Below are 22,680 nucleotides of genomic sequence, written 5' to 3' on the forward strand. Positions count from 1 at the left end.
GAAAACCAGTTCCTTGCCTTTTCTTTCCCATCACTAAACAAACACAACCTTAAGAAGAGCAACAGTTGTTGGACACTTTCAGTTTCAGTTCCCAACTTGTCAAAGAAATATCATCTTTGTACCTACTAAATTTGGTGGGGAATTATTAACAACAGATTTCACAGTCAGTAATCACTACCCTCCTCCCGCATACATAGAATATTATTATTATTATTATAAAAGGAGAGGCCACTTCAAGAAAATCAAAAAAATTTCTCACCAAGTGTACTAGTACTAAACATTATAATCAGACTATCAATATTTATTTTCCACCAGAATGGCAAGAATCACTCATAATCTCTTATTGCATACAGTACATACATAAATATATACTACACATTCAATGTGGAATGGGATTGGGACAAGACACGACCAAAAAGTATTTTTGTTTCTTGGCTTTTCTCTTCCATTTTTGTCCACCACTTCTCATAATCTACACAATGCTGCTGTTGATGATCACATCACATCACATCATCTGTCTAATGAACGGAACACAACTTACATATTGAGGGGGCAGAGCAAAGCAGAGCAGAGTCGGTTGCTTAGTAATTCACTGTTGATTTGATTGCATCCAATATCTGCATAAAAAGTAGAGTGAGGAGCAAGGAGCAAGCAGAGAGTCCTCCATTGTCAGTGACAAACTACAACTTATATATCTGACACATGGGAGTATTATACATTACATATATGAATATGAATGCTTCTGTGCAAAAATGATTTTGTAATACCTTGTTCTTGGTGGGCATGTAGAAGGGTTCAAAAACAAGAGGAAAAGGAGTGTCCAGCCCGCAAATTCTAGCCACTGGAGCTTCTAACTACAAAACCCCCATCCCAAATTAAGTTTTCGACATCAGACAAAAAAGACTAGTTAGATCAATCCATATGCGCTATTATTATATCGTGTAACATCGATACTTCCAGGCAATGTCTTTAAAAGTACTACGCAAGTAATTTGAGCTCAGTTGAAGTATTTTGAATAGTATAGCAAGACTACAAAACCACTAATGTTTCTGAAAAATTGAAGCAAAATTACAGTTTATCCAAAGATATTTTACAAGGCATCAAAATTTTAATGCAATATGGCTTCTAAATAAGTTTATTTCAAAGTCTCATTGCATCTGCTTTTGTTCGTCTGCCTTTGGATTACAGTACCATGTGAACCCCCCTGACTTCATCTCACTCCACCACCTTCTGATATAGTCACTTTGGTTTGTGATAATTGATTCATTTGATGAATTTTGTTACACCTGACCAGATGCTTACATGTCTGCGGAGAAAAAAAAAAAAAAAAAAAAAAAAAACCACCAACCACTATGGAAAGACACCAAGGATAAACCTAGCCCAGGCCAGCTCCCATCACACTGCCCCTCTAAACCACAGCTTCCTTCTTACCATACCATAATTTACAGAGCACTTAACATTGTTAATTTCCTCTCTTTCCTAGAGTAAAACATCCCTTCAAGCTCTCAAGACCTCCTTTTGAAAGTTTCCTCAAATGACCTCTCTCTGTTTCTGCCTACGGTTGCAAACCTATGTTATTTGGAGCGTGGATCATTTTGGCAAGTGGAACGGGAACGGGGTATGTTAAATGCTCTAAAATATTGTACAACATGAGTAGATTTGTATACATTACACTATAAGAATTTAAAGTTCTGCTATAAAATTTTTCTTTCAACAATTAGACATCTAATAAAATGTAGGATTTTTTCTCCAAATTAATCATGTAGCAACACGATACTATAACCATTATGATCCATTTTTGATGTTTTGTTTTGTCAAAACTTCAATCACCTTTGCTTTTAGTATGCTATATTTGAATTTTTTTTTCTTTTTCGTTATTTACTTTTTAAAGGAAAAAGCTCCACAAGAATGATGTGGCAATATCATTTTGGTAAATAAATTCATTTTCATGGGTGTTTTATTTTAAAGTAAAAAGTCCACATTGAGCCACATCTTTCTGTATAATTTTTTTGTTTGTATATCATTACTCTTAGTAAATATATTGAAAAAAACTTTTGGGTTTGTAACGAAAGTGCAACATATTTCGGAACGTGCATTCCAAAACATAATAACATTGTTGCAAAAGAGCTAAGTTGTTCATAAACAGCTCAAACTTGGCTCATTTGCTAAATGAACAACCTCGAGCCTATTTTTTAGGCTCCTTTAGTAATCGAGCCTAACTCAAATAGACCCAAGCTCTGCTTGATAAGGCTAGTGAAACAATTAATATTTATAAATATAAATATTAATAATATATCAAAAATATTTCCATTAATTTATTTTATTTCTCTATTTATGTTTGGTATTTGTGTAAATTTACATATTTGATTGATGATATTTAGTATTAATACGAGTATTCTTTTATATTCTGCTCATAATTTGCACTTTTTTTTCCCTCTTAATATGCTTAGTATTTTAAGTTTGGCTTTTCTTTTCAACCTCCAGCTCCAGCTCCAGCATCATTTTTTAAGCTTAACTAATTTTTATCTAATCAAAGCTCTAACACTCCAAAACTTGGCTCGGAACGGCTTGTATGCGGCTCACGACAAATTTACGAACTCCCTAAAAAAGCTAGTGACACTTTACATGCCTGCGCCTTTTATTTCCTTGACTTTAGACATTTGTTGCTCATAGGCACATCTGGCATCATTCTTTATGATTTCAGTCACCACAAGTTGAAATGTTAGTGTAACCCTGTTGTGTTTTTTAATTATTGAGATGTGTCAAATTCATTTACAGATTTCAGTTTGGGAAACTCAAATTTGATCAACTTGATTTTGAGGGGTTGATGAGTACTAGTCAAGTAATTCTAGGTCTAAATATATTACTCAAAAGCAATTTAGTGCAATTATTAAGGGCAACTGAAGTTAACTTCATCCCAACACTGTCAAAACAAAGATGGCCAAAGTAAGCAGACACCGTTTTTGGTTATTTGTGTCGAGTTGAACTCCTAGTTGTCACCATTAAAGAGAGTTAATTTTCAAAAGGATAATGTGTTTGAGATTCATTCATCCCTACCGTGAAAAGTTGAAAACTATTGAACTTAACTGAGGATATTGCCTCTTCTCTTATCAAGAAAAAGCTACACACGCTATATTTGAAATGCTGCCAAGAGGAGACTACTTGCCCACTAGGTCCAAAACAAGGAGGAAGCATAGAAGAGAAAAAGTAGGAGAGAGAACCTACCTCATTGGAATCCACTGGCAAACACCTCTAACGGGTAGCACACCCAAAAGCTAGAGTTTCTCCTTATGAGTCACATAGCCATGCAAATAAACCTAATGCAAATGGGTGTCTAAAATTTACAAAAATGACACTTCCAATTTTATTATATTTAATTATTTCCCCTACATTCTAAAATTTTAAATTTTCAAATATTGCTAAAAATTTCTTCGATCAATTAATTTTGCAACAATGTGATTTTTGAAGTCAGATAAGCATGTTTTAATCAATTTTATTTTCACCATTTATTTTATTAATTTTAATATGTTACTAAAATTCCAAAAATGAAAAATGCAGAAATACTGTTGAAAGATTAGTTGGATGGGGATTTTACATCCTCCCCCATCCCCCCAAAAAAGAAAGTCTCGTCCTTGAAACACCTTACTCACATTACGCAAACAAGTGTGAGTACTGCTCATGCATCTCCTCCTCTACCCAATGCATCTAAAGCTGGTAGCCCCCATTCTAATCCTCCTTTCTGTGCCTGTGATCCAAAAACTAGGATTGGGTGCATGTTTTTGTTATTCAGTATTAGTATTTTCCTTATTTAAATACAAGTGATTATAAAATTTGATTGAGAACTTGAGTTGATACCTGCATTGGTTTTTCTTTCATATTTTTTTCTTTGGTGGTGGATGTTTTAGAAAATTTAAGTTTTTAAATAAATTCTTTTTTTTTTTATAATAATTTTAATACTTATATTTCACGATTTGATTCTGGTTGACCCGACGGTTGAACTAACAACCCTTAACGTGGCATGTTTTTTGGTTTACTCAATGGTCTGGTTTCAAAACATTGGCTACTACATCATTATATCAAGCACCCATAAAGAAATCCAAGCTTGGCATTTTACTGAAAGCAACCAACTAATAATAAACTCTATAGGGAAATCAGCAATGGAATTGTGCCAAATTTACCCTCAAGAAGCAACGTTCGACAATGGAAGCAGAAATTTCAGCGCCAAATCCACCAGTTACTGGAGCTTCATGACTAATCTACAAATAAAAAACCGGACAGATCACCAAGAGTTGCAACACATCTTTCAGGAAGCATATTTGCATTGATTGTAATACTTACAAGAAGCCTTCCAGTCTTTTTAACGGACGTCTCTACTGTTTCCTTGTCCCAAGGTATTAGAGTTTTTAGGTCTATCAGTTCACAAGAAATTCCATCCTGCAAACCTCCATGAGTCAATTAACCAATATACAGACACAAGTACGGGTGTGTTGCATGCACACACATACAAAAAATTCAGAGAAAGAGGGTCAAAATCTTGTAGTTTAAATTACTGTATAGCATGTGAAAATTACAAATAATAATTCATAATGGAACAAAGTAAACCCCACCTGTTAACATATTTCTGATTCTTTTGATGTGAATAATTTTTGTGATTTGGAAGTTAATCAGAAATATATCGTATATCATTTGAAAATTTTGAACAACAGAAGAGGGCAAAAACGAATGGGACTTCAAGAAGTATAAAAGACACTCAAAACATTCTTTTTAACTCTTATGACAACTTGAAAATTCATTCCAAAATGTTTATATTTGTTGATAAATTGTGGATAATTGATTGTATACTTAAATTATACAATATTAAATTTCTTCTATAATAAAAGAACATTAACAAAATAGAAGAATTTTATCAAAAGAAACATTTACCTTTTCTGCCTCAACACAGGCCTGTTCCATGACAGATAGCTGAGCTCCCCATCCAACCAGTGTTATGTCACTACCTTCTCGAATCACCTGAATTTGAATTATGCAATTTCTTCAGATTTAGTATCTGCAACCAATTATAGAACTAAAAATAGCGTACCTCTGCCTCTGATAGAGGCAACATATAATCATGCTCTGGAACCTCTTCCACGGCCAAACGGTAAAGCCACTGAAAGTCCAAGACATTAAAATTAATCATGATCTTACAATTTTCATTTGATATGATTCGATCAATGATTCAAAGAAATTAATGTAGATAAATGCAATACCTTTGGTTCAAAGAAGACAACAGGGTTTGGGTCACGTATGGATGATAATAATAACCCTTTTGCTTGTCTAGGGCTTCGAGGAATGACAACCTACAAACAATCTACCATTGAGATATTCGGAAACTATGTCTGTATTCTCTACTTGTAAACAACACAAGAAACCCAGTTCCCTCAACTAGCTTTGGAAACTAGAGAAAGAAAAAGAAATCCAAGCTCCTCAATAGTAAACTCTAAAAGCCACTTCAGTGTCATATGGAATAAACCTATAAATCTTGTCAAAACTGATGGAAATCAACTAATTGGAAGATGCAGACCAAAACCAACAAGTCATTCAAACAAATCAAGGATCATAATCTAATTGGTCAGCATTTTCTTGCATACACAGAATAGTGTTAAAAACCACCTACTCTCCACCTACTTCACCCACTTAAACCTACTCCACTAAACCTAACCCACTACACCACTACCACCTCACCTACTCCACTAAACCTAACCCACTACACCACTATCACCTCCACTTCACCTACTCCTTACCTACTACACACTCAACCTCTTCTATATATAGGAATCATGAATCATTGTAATAGATATCAATAAACATCAATCAATAATACATAAATTCTTACATGGTATCAGAGCAAGGTTAAAACCTTAGTATTTCTCGCTTCACCGGCGGGCGGCAACCTCGCCTTGGCCGCCCGCCGGACCTCAACCTATTCCGCTTATTTTCTACACATACCTTGACTTCTTCAACATTTTCTTACACCCCTCCTCCGCTATGTCGGCGGCGGCACCCGCATCATCGTCTAGCCTCTATCGCCGTTCACCTCGCCTCTCACATATCCGTGGTTGTACTCTTACTCGTCGTCGTCGTTGGCGTTTCTGGCGCTGCTTTTCTGCTCGTCACTGCTGTTTTTTTCCCGATTTGCTCTCTCTCTCTTAGCCATGGATTTGGGTGTGGGGTGTAGAGCTGTGGCTCTGTTGTTGGTAGCCATGTTTGTTGGCTTGAAGGTTTCAATGGCAGCAGTGTACAAGGTTAGGGACTCCGCTGGTTGAACCATCATTGGGAATATTGATTACAAGGCCTGGGCTGCTTCCAAGACGTTTCATGTTGGAGATGTCATCTTTTTCGAATACAATTTTCAATGTCACGTGTTGCAAGTGCCCCACAAAGAATACCAAGCTTGCAGAAGTGTAAGACAGTAACATGCATCTTCACATACAGCTTGGGTAATGTGTAACTGTCAAAAGCACAAGCTTCTTGGACATCCCTCTCTCTCTCTCTCCATGGACCCAACATCATCATCATGCACCCACTCTATCTCCCTCTCTCTCATCTTTTCCCACTTTCAAACCCACTTTAATCATATCTCTCCTTTCTCTTAATTTATTTCATCCACGTTCTTTCACCCTTTTCTTTTATTTTAATATATATATATATTTTTTATTATAATATATTTTCCCTATCCCTTGTTAATACGCATCACCCGTTTTCCATTCTCTTATTATTATTTATTTTATATTCCACCAAAAAAAAAAAAAAAAAATCACACTGCTGTTTTTCTTATCACCCATCCACAAATATTTTTCTCTATTTTCTTTATCCATTATTTTCTTTTCTTTTATTTTTCTTATTAAACAAAACAACACCACAAAATAACACCAACAACATTCCACAACCTTGTCATTTTATTCATATCAGGGGATCAACCCCGATCACACTTTTACATAAAAAAAAAAAAAAAAAAAAAAAAAAAAAAACCCACACAAACAAAAACAAAACTACCACACCCACAGTGGGATTTTTCTTCTCTACTCAGCCGCCGGTCTTTTCTTCTTGCCTCCGTCCTGGGTGGTCCTTGCCGGTGTTGCCTCCGTGCTTCCTAGACCACCAAGCAAGTTGCCTCCTCCCTGCTCCTCCACTACAGCATATGGTGGACCTCCAAATCGGAACATCACGGTGGCCTTCCGCTTCAGCTCCTTGTTTTCTGTCTTTAGCACACTTATCTCTGCTCGCGCATCCTTATACATGCGTTGGAGCAGAGCCAGCTGGGAGTTTAACTGTTGCACCTCATTTGTCCTGCTCTGCAGCCGGTGCGACAGGTTTGTGACCGCAGTCATGGTTTCCACACATGACTTCAGAGTATACTGATTGGCCTCAATATCAGTTTGCACCGCCATTTTTTGCTCCACCGACCGCATCGGAAAGTTCAACGGAGCAAAACTAGAGGTGTTTGGTTGAGGTTCACTGGCCACCGCACCAGTTATTTCTCTTGTGGACTCGTTCAATTCTGGAAAGAGCGTAAGCAGACCACGGGAAGAGGAGGCCATGTTCTGGGTAGCTGGACGGGAAGAAGAGGCCATGTTATGGTTGCTGAGTGTTTCAGAGATGGGTTGGTTACAGAGTATTACAGAGTTTCTCTCTCAGGCAAGGAAGAGTTTTTCAGAAGTTTTTAGCAGGTTTTCTGCCTCAGCCTCCGCATTGATTTATATAGAACATGACAAAGAGGCCGACACGTGCACTGTCGCTCACGTGCCTCGCCGCGTCTCCGGCTCACCTTTTGATGGCTCGACGCTTTCTGTCGGGCACGACTTTTGATGAAGTGGGCGCGCCTTTTGAGGGCGCAACTTTTGATGGCACGCCTTTTTATGGATTGGGCACGCCTTTTGATGGCACGCCTTTTGAAAGATTGGGCACACCTTTTGAGGGTGCGACTTTTTAGGGGTCCGACAAGACTCTGTAAACTGTCCCGACATTGATTCCGGTTAGCTCCTTCAAGGGTCCGACAAGACTCTGTAAACTGTCCCGACATTGATTCCGGTTAGCTCCTTCAAGGGTCCGACAAGACTCAGTAAACTGTCCCGACATTGATTCCGGTTCGCTCCTTCAAAGGGTCCGACAAGACTCTGTAAACTGTCCCGACATTGATTCCGGTTAGTTTCTACAAGGGTCCAGCAAGACTCCGTAAACTGTCACAACAACTGTCACAACAGTGTCTGTTACAACGGTCCGACATGACCCCGTAAACTGTCTTCTACATCGGTCCGACATGACCCCATAAACTGTCTTCTACATCGGTCTGACACAGCCATCCAGTGTCCTCTACACCGTTATGACACCACCATACAGTGTCCTCTACATGGTTATGACACCCCCATACAGTGTCCTCTACAATGTTATGACACCACCATCCAGTGTCTTCACCAATGGTCTGACACGACCATACAGTGTCTCTTATCCTCTTTTATTTTTATGTATTTTCTTGTTTTGTTACTCTCTCCAAACTCAAGTTGGTTAGTTCCTATCCCCCTTGAGTTTGCGGGGGGCTGTTAAAAACCACCTACTCTCCACCTACTTCACCCACTTAAACCTACTCCACTAAACCTAACCCACTACACCACTACCACCTCACCTACTCCACTAAACCTAACCCACTACACCACTATCACCTCCACTTCACCTACTCCTTACCTACTACACACTCAACCTCTTCTATATATAGGAATCATGAATCATTGTAATAGATATCAATAAACATCAATCAATAATACATAAATTTTTACAAATAGTAAATGTCCATAGTTCTGTCTAGGAAACATAAAAAAAGGGGGAAAAAGTCAGTTCCCCCCCCCCCCCCCCCTTCTCCTCTCAAACTATCACACTTGAAATATTGACATTAGTTCCCTTCACTCCAAACTGTTAATAAGGTCAATATTTTTGATGAAATATTGAACTTGTCTGCAGAAGTGTGATTAATTGAATCTATGTTTCACTTTGCCCTATAGTAATAATTAGATAGATAAGGAGACAAATATCCTGATAACAAACAACAAAACTGATGCAGAATATAAGAAACTCAAGGAAAAGTAAATTTAAAGAAGTGACAATATTTGGAAATTGGCATGATTTCAAAGACAAACTGATAGGAACCATTCATAATCATGTTTTTAGTATTATTAGAGTCTTATTTTATGATTAGTTTATATTTTCTAGGATTTTTAGGTCAAGGGTTTTTTGGTAAATTTTATATTTGCTGATATGGGTTGTAGGGTTTGCCCATAGGTCATCTTGTGGGTCAAACTATTTAATTGGGTTTTATTTATGTTTCTTATTTAGTTTTAGAAGTCAAAGATATTTTAGTAGTTTCATTTTTTAGTTATGGTTGAATTAGGAAGTTTCAAGTCTATATAAAATCATGTAATGCTTCTAGTTCAAAAGAGTTGATATTTTATAAAAATTTGAGAGCTTTGAAGCTTCTTTATGAATTGTCTGATGCAATCAAACCCTAGGTGTGATGCCTAAACCTATCTTCTTCTCTTCTTTCTTTTTCTTTTCTCCTTTCTTCCTTTCTTTCTTAAATTTTAGCACTTCCACAGCCCCAAAACAGTCCTTACAGCGCTGTCCTGCATAAAAAACACAACAAATTGTAGCGAACTAGAGCCTCTGGCTATAACCAAATTAAGCAAATCACAAGTGTAGACAACAGATTTTTTGCCGGCCCTACGACTCGGCTCAGGCACCCTTGAAGTGACCCCTCGATGATGAAACAAAAATGGATCTCGATTATCTTCAAGCAAGCCTTTCAAATGAAGTACCCAAACTTAAACCCTCTTCAGCCAAATACATTCTCAAGCCTTAAAATGTTTTCGAAAAAGAGTCTTCAAGGATTAAAGATGTCATTTCGAGCATTTGACCAAGTCCAACTCCACCTTTTCAAAACCAAAACCTTGTTTCTTTAAAAAAAGTGAGCAAAGACGAAGTTGCATTGCATGAAAGGAGGGAGAACATTCAAGAAAACATCAGCTGCAGGTATTTATGACACTCTGCAGGTTTTACAAACCTGCGGATGATCACGTGGGCTAGAGCATATCTGCAGATGCTCATCATATCCACAGATGATCACACGAGCAACATCATAACCGTGGTTGCTCACGTAGACAAGATCATACCTGCGGAGGCTCACCCGGCAAGACAAACTCTACGGCCACCATTGACTTAGCCTTAGGCCGCAGGTCATACATGCTTCAGCAGGTGGTATGAGGCGGCCGCAGGTCCCCCTAGCATCTTGGAATATCCCATATGCATATATATCGAATATATACATGTATGGCATATTCTTGTTGTCACGCCTCAATTTTCAAAGATCAATTAGGCAAAAATTAATTAACCTAAGCATGAGCTTGTTAAATAAAACTCTTTTTATTGCTTAGTAATAGTTCACACTCGAGATCACTTTTCTTAGCCAATTCTCATTAAATTATCAAATTAGGTTTGCCTCGTAAAATGTGCCCAATGGCCTTAGATTGGGTGGGGTTGGAAAACATGTCCATTTTTCCTTTATAGAGCCTAACTTAACTTTAGGTGACAAAACAAGGTGTTTTTGATAAAATACAGCTTGCATTGAGAAATGTGCCATTTAATACCTTTTGAAATAATTCACCCTTTAAGTTCAGAAACTCTAGGGTTCTCTCACATACTAAACACATCCTCACTTGGCGCACAAACCAACAAAGTGAAGTATATCACGCAATAACAGATATAAATATTTAAGTTACAAACCTGAAATTAAGGCCTTATTTGTCATAACTTAAAAAAGTCAAAATCAAAAAGTCACTATCCTATTTAAGTCACATCATCTTATTTAAGTCACATTATCTCTCTACCACATCATTTCAAACCCAACCGATACCTGTAGACACCCCAATTTTGACTGGCCCTAAGACTCGAGCGCTTTCTTTTAATTACCCGATGATGACAATTAGAATGTATTTCTCACAGAATCCTCAGTAAGAGAGATGGAATATAAACTTTAATCCCAACCTTTACCATTATGGCCAAATTGTTTTAAAATACTGAATATTTCATTAGTTTAGTATTTTTGTAATTTTGCATAATTTTATTTGTTTGTTCATGTTTTTGGTGTTTTTATATAAATTGGTATAAATTATATATTTGATATATATAAAAGAAAATAATAAAAAAAGTTATATTATTATATTATATGGCTCCCACTTCAAGAAGGAGGTGATAGACTTGTTGGAGCAATACAATGTTGCTTTTCATAAGTCATCTACATATCGACCACAAACCAATGGAGCTGTTGAGGCCGCCAATAAGAATATCAAACATATGTTGCAGAAGATGGTTGAGACCTATAGGGACTGACCAGATAAATTGCCATTCGCACTTTGAGGCTATAGAACTTCAATTCAGACGTCTACATGGGCAACTCCTTATTCTCTTGTTTATAGTATGGAAGTTGTTCTGCCAATTGAAATTGAAGTACCATCACTGCGGGTTATGGCTGAGTGTCAAATAGCAGAGGCCGACTGGTAACAGAGTAGATTTGAGGAATTAATGTTGTTTGATGAAAGAAGGTTGAAGGCATTGTATCATGTACAGGGCTACCAACGCAGAATTGCTAAGGCTTTTAACAAGAAGGTTAAGTCTAGGAATCTCGAGAAAGGAGATCTGGTGCTCAAAGCCAACCAAGCTCCTATCCGTGACCCTAGGGGCAAGTTTAGACCCAATTGGACTGGTCCTTACATCATCAAGTCTATCTGATCAGGAGGAGTAGTCATTCTCATAGACTTAGATGGTCTGAAATTTTCCCAACCGATCAACACGGACAAATTAAAGAAATATTATCCCTGAGAGGCTCACTAGGCCGAAAGCCCGGAAGGGCAACCTAGGCAAAAGTTAGAGCATAAAAAATTAGAAATGAAGAAAAACTGAGCTCGTAAGGTTGAAAACCCTAAAGGGCGACCTTGGCAAAAGTTAGAACGCAAAAGGAGAGTGTTAATACTCGAGTGAACTTGAACCGAACTACGTAAGGCCTGATTCCCATCTTCGGGATACGTAGGCAACTTCATCCTAAAGTTCGGTTGTAATCAATTCTAGCTCAATCGTCCTGTCCATTTTGTTGATCAAGTCATCTTTCTCTGTTATTTACCTGAGGGTTTGGTTGTCACCTTACTTTGAGAGAAAAGCTGGGTACAATGCAGAGTAGTGGTATTCAATCAAGGGGCAATTATGATCTTTTGATCCAGCATTATACATCTTGAGGATTGATTCCGTACGTGTCAAGTGGTGATCCTTTTCGAAAATGGTTTTTGAGAAGTTTTGATAAAAGTTGATTTTGTTCAAATTTTACCTTTTACAACTTAGACCATTTTTGGACCAAAAGGAAAATTTTCAGCGCTTACAACATTAATTTCATTGATTTCAAACTTAAAGTTCTCCAAATCTCTGATACAAATCGAAGTTGCTTTTATTACAATCAACAAAAAAACTTGAAAAAAAAGGTCGAAGCAATAGACTAGTGGCATAGAAAGAGCAATGCATGACAGCTAGACAGCACTGACCGACCTCTTTTTGAAGCCCGGCCGGGTCTAGGTGGTGGCCCAGACTAGTGCAGATGCAGCAATGCAAAAGCTGGTCCTTTGTCCTGGCATGTCGCGGCTATGTTTTGAGTACTGTTTGTACCAAGTGTCTTTTAGTATTTTTGAGTTATTTTCATTTCGTTTTCCTGTTATCGAGTTGCATTTTACATATTTGTCCGGTTGTGGGTCGTTATCCGATTCAAGAACGAATGCAAGAGCAGGTATTCACAGTTTTAAGTCCTGTACAATGCTACCATTCATCACATGCCATTCATCACACATTATGCGAGGTGATCATCCAAATTGGTGGGTCCAACCTCAATCATTGTTTTACAAAGCAATAAAACAAAAGAAAAGTCTTCCAATACAGCGAGTCTATCTGAAGCTAGTGTTTAAACTACAAAAGAAAAAGTAATAAAACAAAAAAAAAAAGAGGAACTTTGTTTTTTTTTGTTTTGTTCCGATAATTCGTAAGTTGTTCTGTTATATTATGTGCCGGTATTCTGTCCTATACCCGCACTATCGAGTTTTTATTGCCGGAATGCGTTTCCGATGAGCGACCGACCAGGTGATCGACTGGTATTGCTTTGTCTTGTGTCCATTTTGTGTCTATTTTATCAAGTTTTGTTATTTCATCGAGTTTTGATTTGTGTTATAATCAGTGAGAGGCTTAATTTTAGTTCGGAACTGATTGCCATTCAAATTTGCAAAAAGAGAAAGAAAAAAAAAACAAACTCGTTTTATTAATAGGGATTAACCCCGATCAAATTTGTACAAACACATATACAAAAATAAAAGAAAAAAAAAACAAAAGCAACAAAAAAACAGAAAATAAAAAAAAAGAGAGAGGGATCTTTTTCTTCTTTCTTTTCCGGCAGCAACCCAGCGGCAAAGATTACAACCGGCATCATTTGCACACAGCTTCGCTACCTGACTTTACCATCAGCTGCCTTGCTTCATCTTTACTCCTTCGAAGCTCTTGAAGACTCTGCCTTGGCCTTGGCAGAGCTTTTCAAGGAGATTATTCCTCGCTGGCCATCAAATTGGTTGTGCGAAGAAATTCCGAATCGAGCCACGGAGGTGGCCTGTCGTTTCAGCTCTTTGTTCTGCTTTTTTAGCACACGAATTTCTACTCGAGCGTCTTTGTACATATGTTGGAGGAGAGAGAGTTGTGCATTTAACTGATGTACCTCACATGTCTTGTTCTGCAGTAGACGGGACAAGTTGGAGACCACAGTCACGGTCTCTACATATGACCTCAGCGTATACGAGTTTGCTTTGATGTCAGACTGTGCCGCCATTATTTGTTCAACTGACATTGCTTGAAAGTTGAAAACAAGGGAAGGATGAGGAGCCCACGGTTGAGGTTCAGGGGAGTCAGAATCGGTCATCTCTATCGTGGACTCGTTCAGGTCTAAAAAAAAGGGTGAGAGAACCGTGTGAAGAAGCCATGGCAAAGGAGAGTAATGCAAAAGAAAGAGGTTGCAAAGTGGTAGCAGAGAAAGTTTGCAGGCTTTTGCTCTACCTCTCTCTCTCGTAAGCCTCAACTTAAGAAGAGAGTGAAAAGGAAGACAGAGGGAGAAAGGCCGAGACGATTATTGACAATCGGGGTAGGATTGGATAGCCTGTCGGTCAGGCACTGCGATTGTTGAAATCGCGCGCCAGACACGACGCTCGAAGAAGATGAAGAGAGAGTAAGACAAAAACAGAGAGAGAGACGGGAGAGTTGTATATGTATATTTATGTGTATATGTATTGTACATCTATGTATTATATATATTTGTTTGAATATTTGGTCACAAGATATTTGATCACAAGAGTGGTTCGGGCTCAATGGTTAAGGATTGAGGGGCTGCGCTTCAGGTCAGAGGTTCGAGCCCCCATAGCAACTAGTGTTTCTTTTGTTTTGTTTTGGTTTTATGTATATATATCCCGTATACCTATGTATTATATATATATATATATTTGTTTGAATATTTTTGTCACAAGAGTTGTTTGGTTCAGTGGTTCGGCTCAGTTGTTGAGGACTGGGAAACTAAGCTTGAGATCAGAGGGTCGAACCCCCGTATCCATGCATTTGTGTTTTTCCTTTCTTTTTGCGTGTTTTGCGTACGCACGCTGACGTCAACAAACGGAATATGCCTTCTCAGTAACGGTGTCTTTCCGCTGACGGCCACAAACAGAATATTCAAGCAAACAGAATATTCCCCAAATATGTATATGTATACCGTATGTATATATCTGTGTGTATTTTGTATACGGTATTTGGTATTTATAAAAAAAAAATTCTTTTTGACATATTTTTGAAAACAAGAAAAAAAAAAGAAATCATTCTATTATACCTTCTTCCACTCGTGTGAGACGCGCTTGGACTTCTCTGCCACCACTTTGCAACCTCTTTCTTTTGCATTACTCTCCTCTGCCATGGCTTCTTCACACGGTTCTCTCACTCTTTTTCCAGACCTGAACGAGTCCACGATAGAGATGACCAATTCTGACGCTCATGAACCTCAACCGTAGGCTCCTCCTCTTTTCCCTGTTTTCAGCTTTCCAGCGATGTCAGTTGAACAATAATGGCGGCACAGTTTGACATCGAAGCAAACTCATATACGCTGAGGTCATGTGTGGAGACAGTGAGAGAACTGTATGAAGAAGCCATGGTAGAGGAGAGTAATGCAAAAGAAAGAGGTTGTAAAGTGGTGGCAGAGAAAGTTTGCAGGCTTTTGCTCTGCCTCTCTCTCTCGTAGGCCTCAACTTAAGAATAGAGCGAAGAAAAAGACTTGATTTGTTTACAACCGGCTTCATTTGTACACAGCTTCGTTGCCCGACTTTACCATCAGTTGCTTCGCTTCATCTTTACTCCTTCGAAACTCTTGAAGACTCTGCATCGGCCTTGGCAGAGCTTCTGAAGGAGATTATTCCTCGCCGGCCATCAAATTGGTTGTGCGAAGAAACTCCGAATCGAGCCACGGAGGTGGCCTGTCGTTTCAGCTCTTTGTTATGCTTTTTCAGCGCATTAATTTCTACTCGAGCGTCTTTGTACATACGTTGGAGGAAGGAGAGTAATGCATTTAACTGATGTACCTCATATGTCCTGTTCTGCAGTCGACGGGACAAGTTAGAGACCGCAATCACGGTCTTCACACATGAAAGTCTTTCGACCTTGTCAAAAGGGTCGTCTTCGGGCTTTGACATTCACTTACGTCATAAAATGACTTTGAGCTCTGTCAAAGAGGGGTAACTGTAGACACCCCAATTTTGACTGGCTCTAAAACTTGGGCGCTTTCTTTTAATTACCCGGTGATGACAATTAGAACATATATAAGTAGACACAATTTCACATCATAAGTTTTAAGTCAAGTTCTCTAATTATCCCCAGCAGAGTCGCCAGAAACTGCAGCTCGATTTTTTTGTGCCCTCTTTCAGAAGTCGAAATAAGCCCTACAATATCGGACTCCCGCGGTTCTGAATCTGATTCCACAAGTGCAATGTGAAATAGATAAACACCAAAGAGTCCAAATTCGGCGAATCTTTTGGAAAATCAATTTTGAATCAAATTGCCAAAAATGGACTGCTTTGCCAGATACAAAATCGCCACCTAAATGTTTTATTTTGCGAAAATTTAAGAAACCCATGACTCGTGCCAAAGGCCACGTGTTCGTCATCACCAAGATTGTCTCGGCTTGGGAACTTAGGCATGAGAGGGGAAGGTCATGAATTGAGCACCCCCGCTCACCTGATCAAAGATCGGCCTTTACTAATCATGATATGAATCTTACTTTGCATTATATGTTCTTGTTCGGGTTATTAATCTAGCATTACTATGTGATGCGCACATACAAGTATAGACTAACTTGCAAAAATTGGAATGTTTTCTTAAAAGAGTTTGAATTTGCCACTTGAAAAGTGGGCTTAAATGTGCACGGCTCAAATTATTCCAATTCAAGCAACTAGCCTTCATCCACAAGCATACAAGCAGGTATATCAATTAAGCACTTAGCCTCATGGTAAGCATGCTAAACATGGCAACAATCACACTCATGCAATATGCTAAAGCAAGTAAAGGCTCACCTCGTACTCCAAGCCAAAAAAACATAAGAGTTAGAAAAAATATATGATTCCTAATTATGCAATATAACCAATGCAACACATGTGATATGCAATCTAAAATAAGCTCAGCTACTTAACATGACATATGAATCAATGGATAGCATGTGGTTTAAGCAGGTATTCAGATAAGTATTAAGCTAACAATGCAGTTGGAATGATGAACCGAGCCTCGGTGCAAACAAATGTGCAAACAATTGGTTGAACCCGAGAATTGCCTACGTATTCCTTTGAGGGCTCAAACCCGCGTAGTTCAGGGACAAGATGCAAATGATATGCACGATGCAACTTTGAAAGCCGAACTGACACGCTTCGCGAAGCCAGCTATTTTGAAAATGATCATGCAAGATGATGCAATAAGCAATAATGAATACAATATGCAAGATAGTGAACAACAACCGAACTAACAATGCTCTACCTACGCCAAAACATAGGACGAGGAAGGAAAACATCGCTTAGGACTGCATTTCCCGCATCTTGAGATACAAGAAGACAAAAATCGCTCAGGGTCGTGTTTCACATGTCCCGAGGTGAAAGCAAAACAACTTAGGGCTACACTTCGCGCATTCGAAGATAGAAACAAAATCGTTTGGGATAGCGTTTCACGTATCCCAAGAGCAAACCCACCCAAGGCCGCATTTTACGTGTCCTGAGATAAAAGAAGAACCGATCGGGATCATGTTTCACACGTCCCGAGATGAAATCCACCCAGGATTGCATTTCATGCGTCCTAAGAAACAAAAACCGCTCGGGGTCGCGTTTCACACGTCCCGAGATAAAACCCGCCTGGGGCCACATTTCACGCGCCCTGAGAAACAACAGAGGTGTGCGATAGATGCACAAAGTGATGTGTGATAGATGCACAAAGTGCACGAGTGCGATAGATGCACAAAGTAATCGAGTGCGATAGATGCACAAAGTGAACAAGTGTGATAGATGCACGTTTGGGACTCCGTATCGACAAATGGTATTTCTGATGAACTTAGCCACATGCGCTGCTTTCAACACTGCATAGGACTAGGCTTCCACCCACTTTGTAAAGTAATCAATTGCCACTAGAATGTATTCATGCCCGTTCGACCCTTTCGGTGTGATTGAGCCGATGACATCGATTCCCCAGACTGAGAAAGGCCATGGCGAAGTCATGTTATATAGTTTTGACTGCAGGATATTCATGCGATTAGCATGAATTTGGCATTTGTGGCATCGCCGAACAAAACTAATGCAATCCTCCTCCATGGTGGACCAGTAGTAACCTTGCTTGAGAATCTTCCGGACTAACATTACTCCGTTCATGTGCGCTCCGCACTCTCCCCCATGGATGGCCTCCATTAGGCGCTTTGATTCCTCTTTCTCGACACACAACTTGTGCATTTCCAAATGTCCTCTTTTGTACGGTTTGCCTCCGCAGATGATAAATTGAACGGCCATTCGCCGTATTCCTCGTTTGTCCTTGGAATGTGTATGTCTTCCAACCCCACGTCTTTCTCCCTTTTATTTAACTGCTTATGATAGTTAATATAGGGACATCACGTTTAAATTAGCATTCTTCATGTTTGCATCCACTCGTATTGCATGCACCGAGGCTCGGTTCATCATTCCACCTACATTGTTAGTTTAATACTTATTTGAATACGTGCTTAAAAAAGCACAAGAAGTCGACTCCATTCCAGACATAGAGGAAGGGTACGCCGAGTTTGTAGTTACCTTACCAGAGCGGTTTAAAATGCCGCACATTGATCGCTTTAATGGTTCCGACAAGGTTTGTGAAATTCACCTTCCAAGGAAATGATGAACTCCTTAGTTCACAAACTCCCTCTTGATCACCCTCAAGTGTAGGAAATGTGTTCTTAAATCCTCAATTTGAAATTATGGAGTTTATGATATGAAAAGTGGCTAACTCTCTAGTTTTTCTCACTTTTAATCACTAAACACTCTTCCTTATGATCAAGGCAAATTGATCTTTGGCTATATTAGAATTTTTAGAGTGTTTTTGGTGTATGGAAATGAAGAATTTCAGTAGTTATGTAAGCTTGGAAGTATTTTGGCTCAAGATTGAAATGTTTAATGTTTTCTCTCATTTCTCTCTAACTCTCTCTTGAATCAAATATTTTTGCCCCCTGCTGAGCCTCTCCCTCTTTGTCCTTATATAGGCAAAATATAATTTAATAATAATATAATAATATATGCCTCATCTATATGCATATAATATAATAATAATATAAAGATAATAATAATATAAATATATATATGCCTGATGTCGGCAGCCGAGGGCTGACCGACATCAAACGATTTATTATTATTATTTTTTTTTTATAATATATATAATATATTAGGGTCGAAGTGCTGTCCAATTTTGATTTTATTCTTTCTTTTTGCTAGGTAGTTTACCAACATAGCTTCAGAAAAACCTGATATCCCTCAAGTACTCTGGACCCGTGTCAGAAGGCTTTACAGAACCGGAGATCTTGTTAGGGGACAGCCTGTGTTTGCTTCGCTCCCACCAGTTACTAGATGGAGAAGAGTTAGGCAAAGTTCACCAGTCCAGTTTCTACACCAATCACCCCTCATTTCACCTGCATCTAGTCAAGCTTAGTCTTCTACATCTAGTCCAGTACGAGATCATTCGCCCATTCCAATGGCACAGTATCCCCCGGTCAGTATGGAGGACTTGATTCATCATCTTCAGCAAAACAGTTGAAACCATGCAGCAAGACGTTGCTCAACAGGCCGAAGTCACAGCTCGTCAGGCTGAGATTTTAAACAGGCTGCAACAACAACCACCACAACCGGCAGCGGCCTCTGCATCTCATGCACCTCTTGCTCATGCACCTCCTACGGGTATCCCAACACCAGGAGCCATTGCCCACACCGCTAATGTCCAGGAAAAGCAGGGCAATCAGGGCAATCTAGCAGAACCGATCCTAGCACAGGCCTCCAAAGCACCTATATATCAAGTTGAGGGTCCATTTGAATGTGAGGTTGACCCGACTGTGCTTAAGGTCAACAAACTGGAGAAATTGTTCAAAAAAGCACAAGGAGTCGACTCCATTCCAAACATAGAGGAAGGGTACGCCGAGTTTGCAATTACGTTACCAGAGCGGTTTAAATGCCGCACATTGATTGCTTTGATGGTTCCGGCGACCCAATGGTGCATTTGCGTTTGCTCTCGGATATTTTGCAACTCATGGGCGACTTGACCTGATTGCAGAAGCTATCCCTTTTCGGTCGCACTGTGTCAGGTATAGTGGCCATCTGGTATGCCAAGTTGGAAGATTCAGCGAAACGGAATTGGGAGGAATTGGCCGAAGCCTTCATGGCTCACGTGAAATATGTTAGGATTTGATATTTACTTGATTAAAATCTTTCCCCTCTCCATAGGAGATATGATTAGGTAGTTTGTTGGTTATGTTGTAACCAAACAACATTGTATGTACGGTTCATTCAGAGGAGTTCCGAATAAGTTATTCGTGTCTCGTGTCTCGGTAGGAGAACGTGCACGGCTTTGTAGTTGCGATCACTTTGTGCATCTATCGCACTCGATCACTTTGTGCATCTATCGCACACCTCCACTTTGTGCATCTATCGCACTCGATTACTTTGTGCATCTATTGCATTCGATCCCTTTGTGCATCTATCGCACTCGATCCCCTCATGCATCTATCGCACTCGATCAGCTCGTGCATCTATCGCACTCGATCCCTTTGTGCATCTATTGCACTCCTTTACTTTGTGCATCTATCGCACTCCTTTACTTTGTGCATCTATCGCACTCCTTCACTTTGTGCCTCTATCGCACTCATTCACTTTGTGCATCTATCGCACTCATTCACTTTGTGCATCTATCGCACACCTCTTTGTTGTTTCTCAGGGCACGTGAAATGCAGCCCTAAGCGAGATTTTCTTTTCTTATCCTATGTTTTGGTGTAGGTAGAGTGTTGTTCTGGATCTTTTCGCTTTGCGCTTGAAGCTGCTCATTCATGTGTTGTTAGTTTGCTATCTTGCATATTGTATTCATTATTGCTTATTGCATCTTGCATGATCATTTTCAAAATAGCTGGCTTCGCGAAGTGTGTCAGTCCGTCTTTCAAAGTTGCATCATGCATATTTGCATCTTACCCCTGAACTACGCAGGTTTGAGTCCTCAAAAGGATACGCAGGCAACCATCGGGTTCAACCAATTGTTTGCACATTTGTTTGTTTGCCCAAGTCTTACAACCTCATCAAATGGGTTGTCTGCAGGATTTGACATTCACTCGCATCATAAAATGCCTTTGAGCTCTGTCAAAGAGGGGCAACTGTAGACACTCCAATTTTGATCGGCCCTAAGACTTGAGCGCTTTCTTTTAATTTTCCGATGATGACAATTAAAATGTGTTCTCACAGAATCCTCAGTAAGAGAGATGGAATATGAACTTTAATCCCAACCTTTACCATTATGGCCAAATTGTTTTAAAATACTGAATTTTTCATTAGTTTAGTATTTTTGTAATTTTGCATAATTTTATGTGTTTGTTGATATTTTTGGTGTTTTTATGTTTTTATATAAATTGGTATAAATTATATATTTCATACATATAAAAGAAAATAATAAAAAAAATTATACTATTATATTATATGTTTAATATTATTATATTATATGTTTAGTATTTTATCTATAGTTAAATTATATATTTTATATATTATATTATATATATTATAAAAAAATAAATAATAAAAAATTGTTTGATGTCGGTCAGCCCTCGGCTGCCGACATCAAACATCAGGCATATATATATATATATATATATATATATATTTATATTATTATTATGTTATATGCATATAGATGAGGCATATATTATTATATTATATTTTGCTTATATAAGGACAAAGAGGGAGAGGCTCAGCAAGGGGCAAAAATATTTGATTCAAGAGAGAGTTAGAAAGAGTTAGAGAGAAGAGAGAAAACATTAAACATTTCAATCTTGAGCCAAAATACTTCAAAGCTTATATAACTACTAAAATTCCTCATTTCCATACACCAAAAACACTCAAAAAATTCTAATATAGCCAAAGATCAATTGCCTTGATCATAAGGAAGAATGTTTAGTGATTGAAAGTGAGAAAACCTAGAGAGTTAGCCACTTTCCATACCATAAACTCCATAATTTCAAATTGAGGATTTGAGAACACACTTCCTACACTTGAGGGTGATCAAGAGGGAATTTGTGAACTAAAAAGTTAATCATTTCCTTGGAAGGTGAATTTCACAAACCCTTCATTTTTTACTTATTTTGTTCTTTTGCTTTGATTTATTGTTATATTGTATATTGTTGTAATCTAATTAAAAGTGGTGAATTGATGTCCCATATATGTTGTTTTTAGCATGAGAAAGAGACCTTCCATGCTAAATAGTTTAATCTCTTTGGAGATTCATTACCAGGGCATTACATCTCTCTCATGCCAAGAACAACTCCTTGTTTGGCGCTTCTTTCCATTTAGAGGACTTAAACTCACCATTGGACTTAATGAATTAAAGAACGGATGGTAATTTAAAATTGAGTAACTAAAATTGAGACTAAAATGGTATAAGATAATAATTTGGTTGTGCTCAATCGGACGTTAATTGAACGCATGGAAACTTGAGGCAATTTATACTCATTAGTGATGAAATGATTCAAGTTTCCAAGGTTACCACTTCCCTTGATCAATTCATGAAAGGGAAGAGGTTAGAATCATATTTTGTTGCATTTATTGAACTCGCACACTTTGATTCACAAGCCATCATGCAATGAAATTGCTTGAGTTAGTGGTTTGTGGCTTAAGTTTACTTCTCCTTTGATTCGTTCATGAAAAGGAGGGGTGAGTTGTGCAGACAACCCTAGAGAATACCCTGTGCATGCTCTGTTTGTCCTCTGTTGCAACAAGATGAACTGGGCAATAGTGGCCGGCAAGCCAC

At 38.6% G+C, this 22,680-nt stretch overlaps 1 protein-coding gene across 1 annotated transcript in view; it reads right to left on the minus strand.

The window, feature by feature from the left end:
- Positions 1–190: 190 nt before the first annotated feature.
- Positions 191–22,680, minus strand: part of LOC114259854 (2-oxoisovalerate dehydrogenase subunit beta 1, mitochondrial) — a 56,153-nt gene continuing 33,663 nt past the window's right edge. The window contains exons 7-13 of the mRNA XM_028199884.2: positions 5,250–5,339; positions 5,081–5,149; positions 4,924–5,010; positions 4,339–4,434; positions 4,179–4,256; positions 768–854; positions 191–617 (exon numbers count right to left, since the gene is read on the minus strand). Of these exons, the coding sequence (XP_028055685.2) occupies positions 582–617; positions 768–854; positions 4,179–4,256; positions 4,339–4,434; positions 4,924–5,010; positions 5,081–5,149; positions 5,250–5,339 (543 nt within the window). The 3' untranslated portion in view covers positions 191–581. The remainder of the gene's footprint in view (positions 618–767; positions 855–4,178; positions 4,257–4,338; positions 4,435–4,923; positions 5,011–5,080; positions 5,150–5,249; positions 5,340–22,680) is intronic.

The sequence above is a fragment of the Camellia sinensis genome, chromosome 14 (genome assembly GCF_055761805.1).
Source record: "Camellia sinensis isolate YWXY chromosome 14, ASM5576180v1, whole genome shotgun sequence".
In the NCBI taxonomy this organism is placed as follows: Eukaryota; Viridiplantae; Streptophyta; class Magnoliopsida; order Ericales; family Theaceae; genus Camellia; species Camellia sinensis.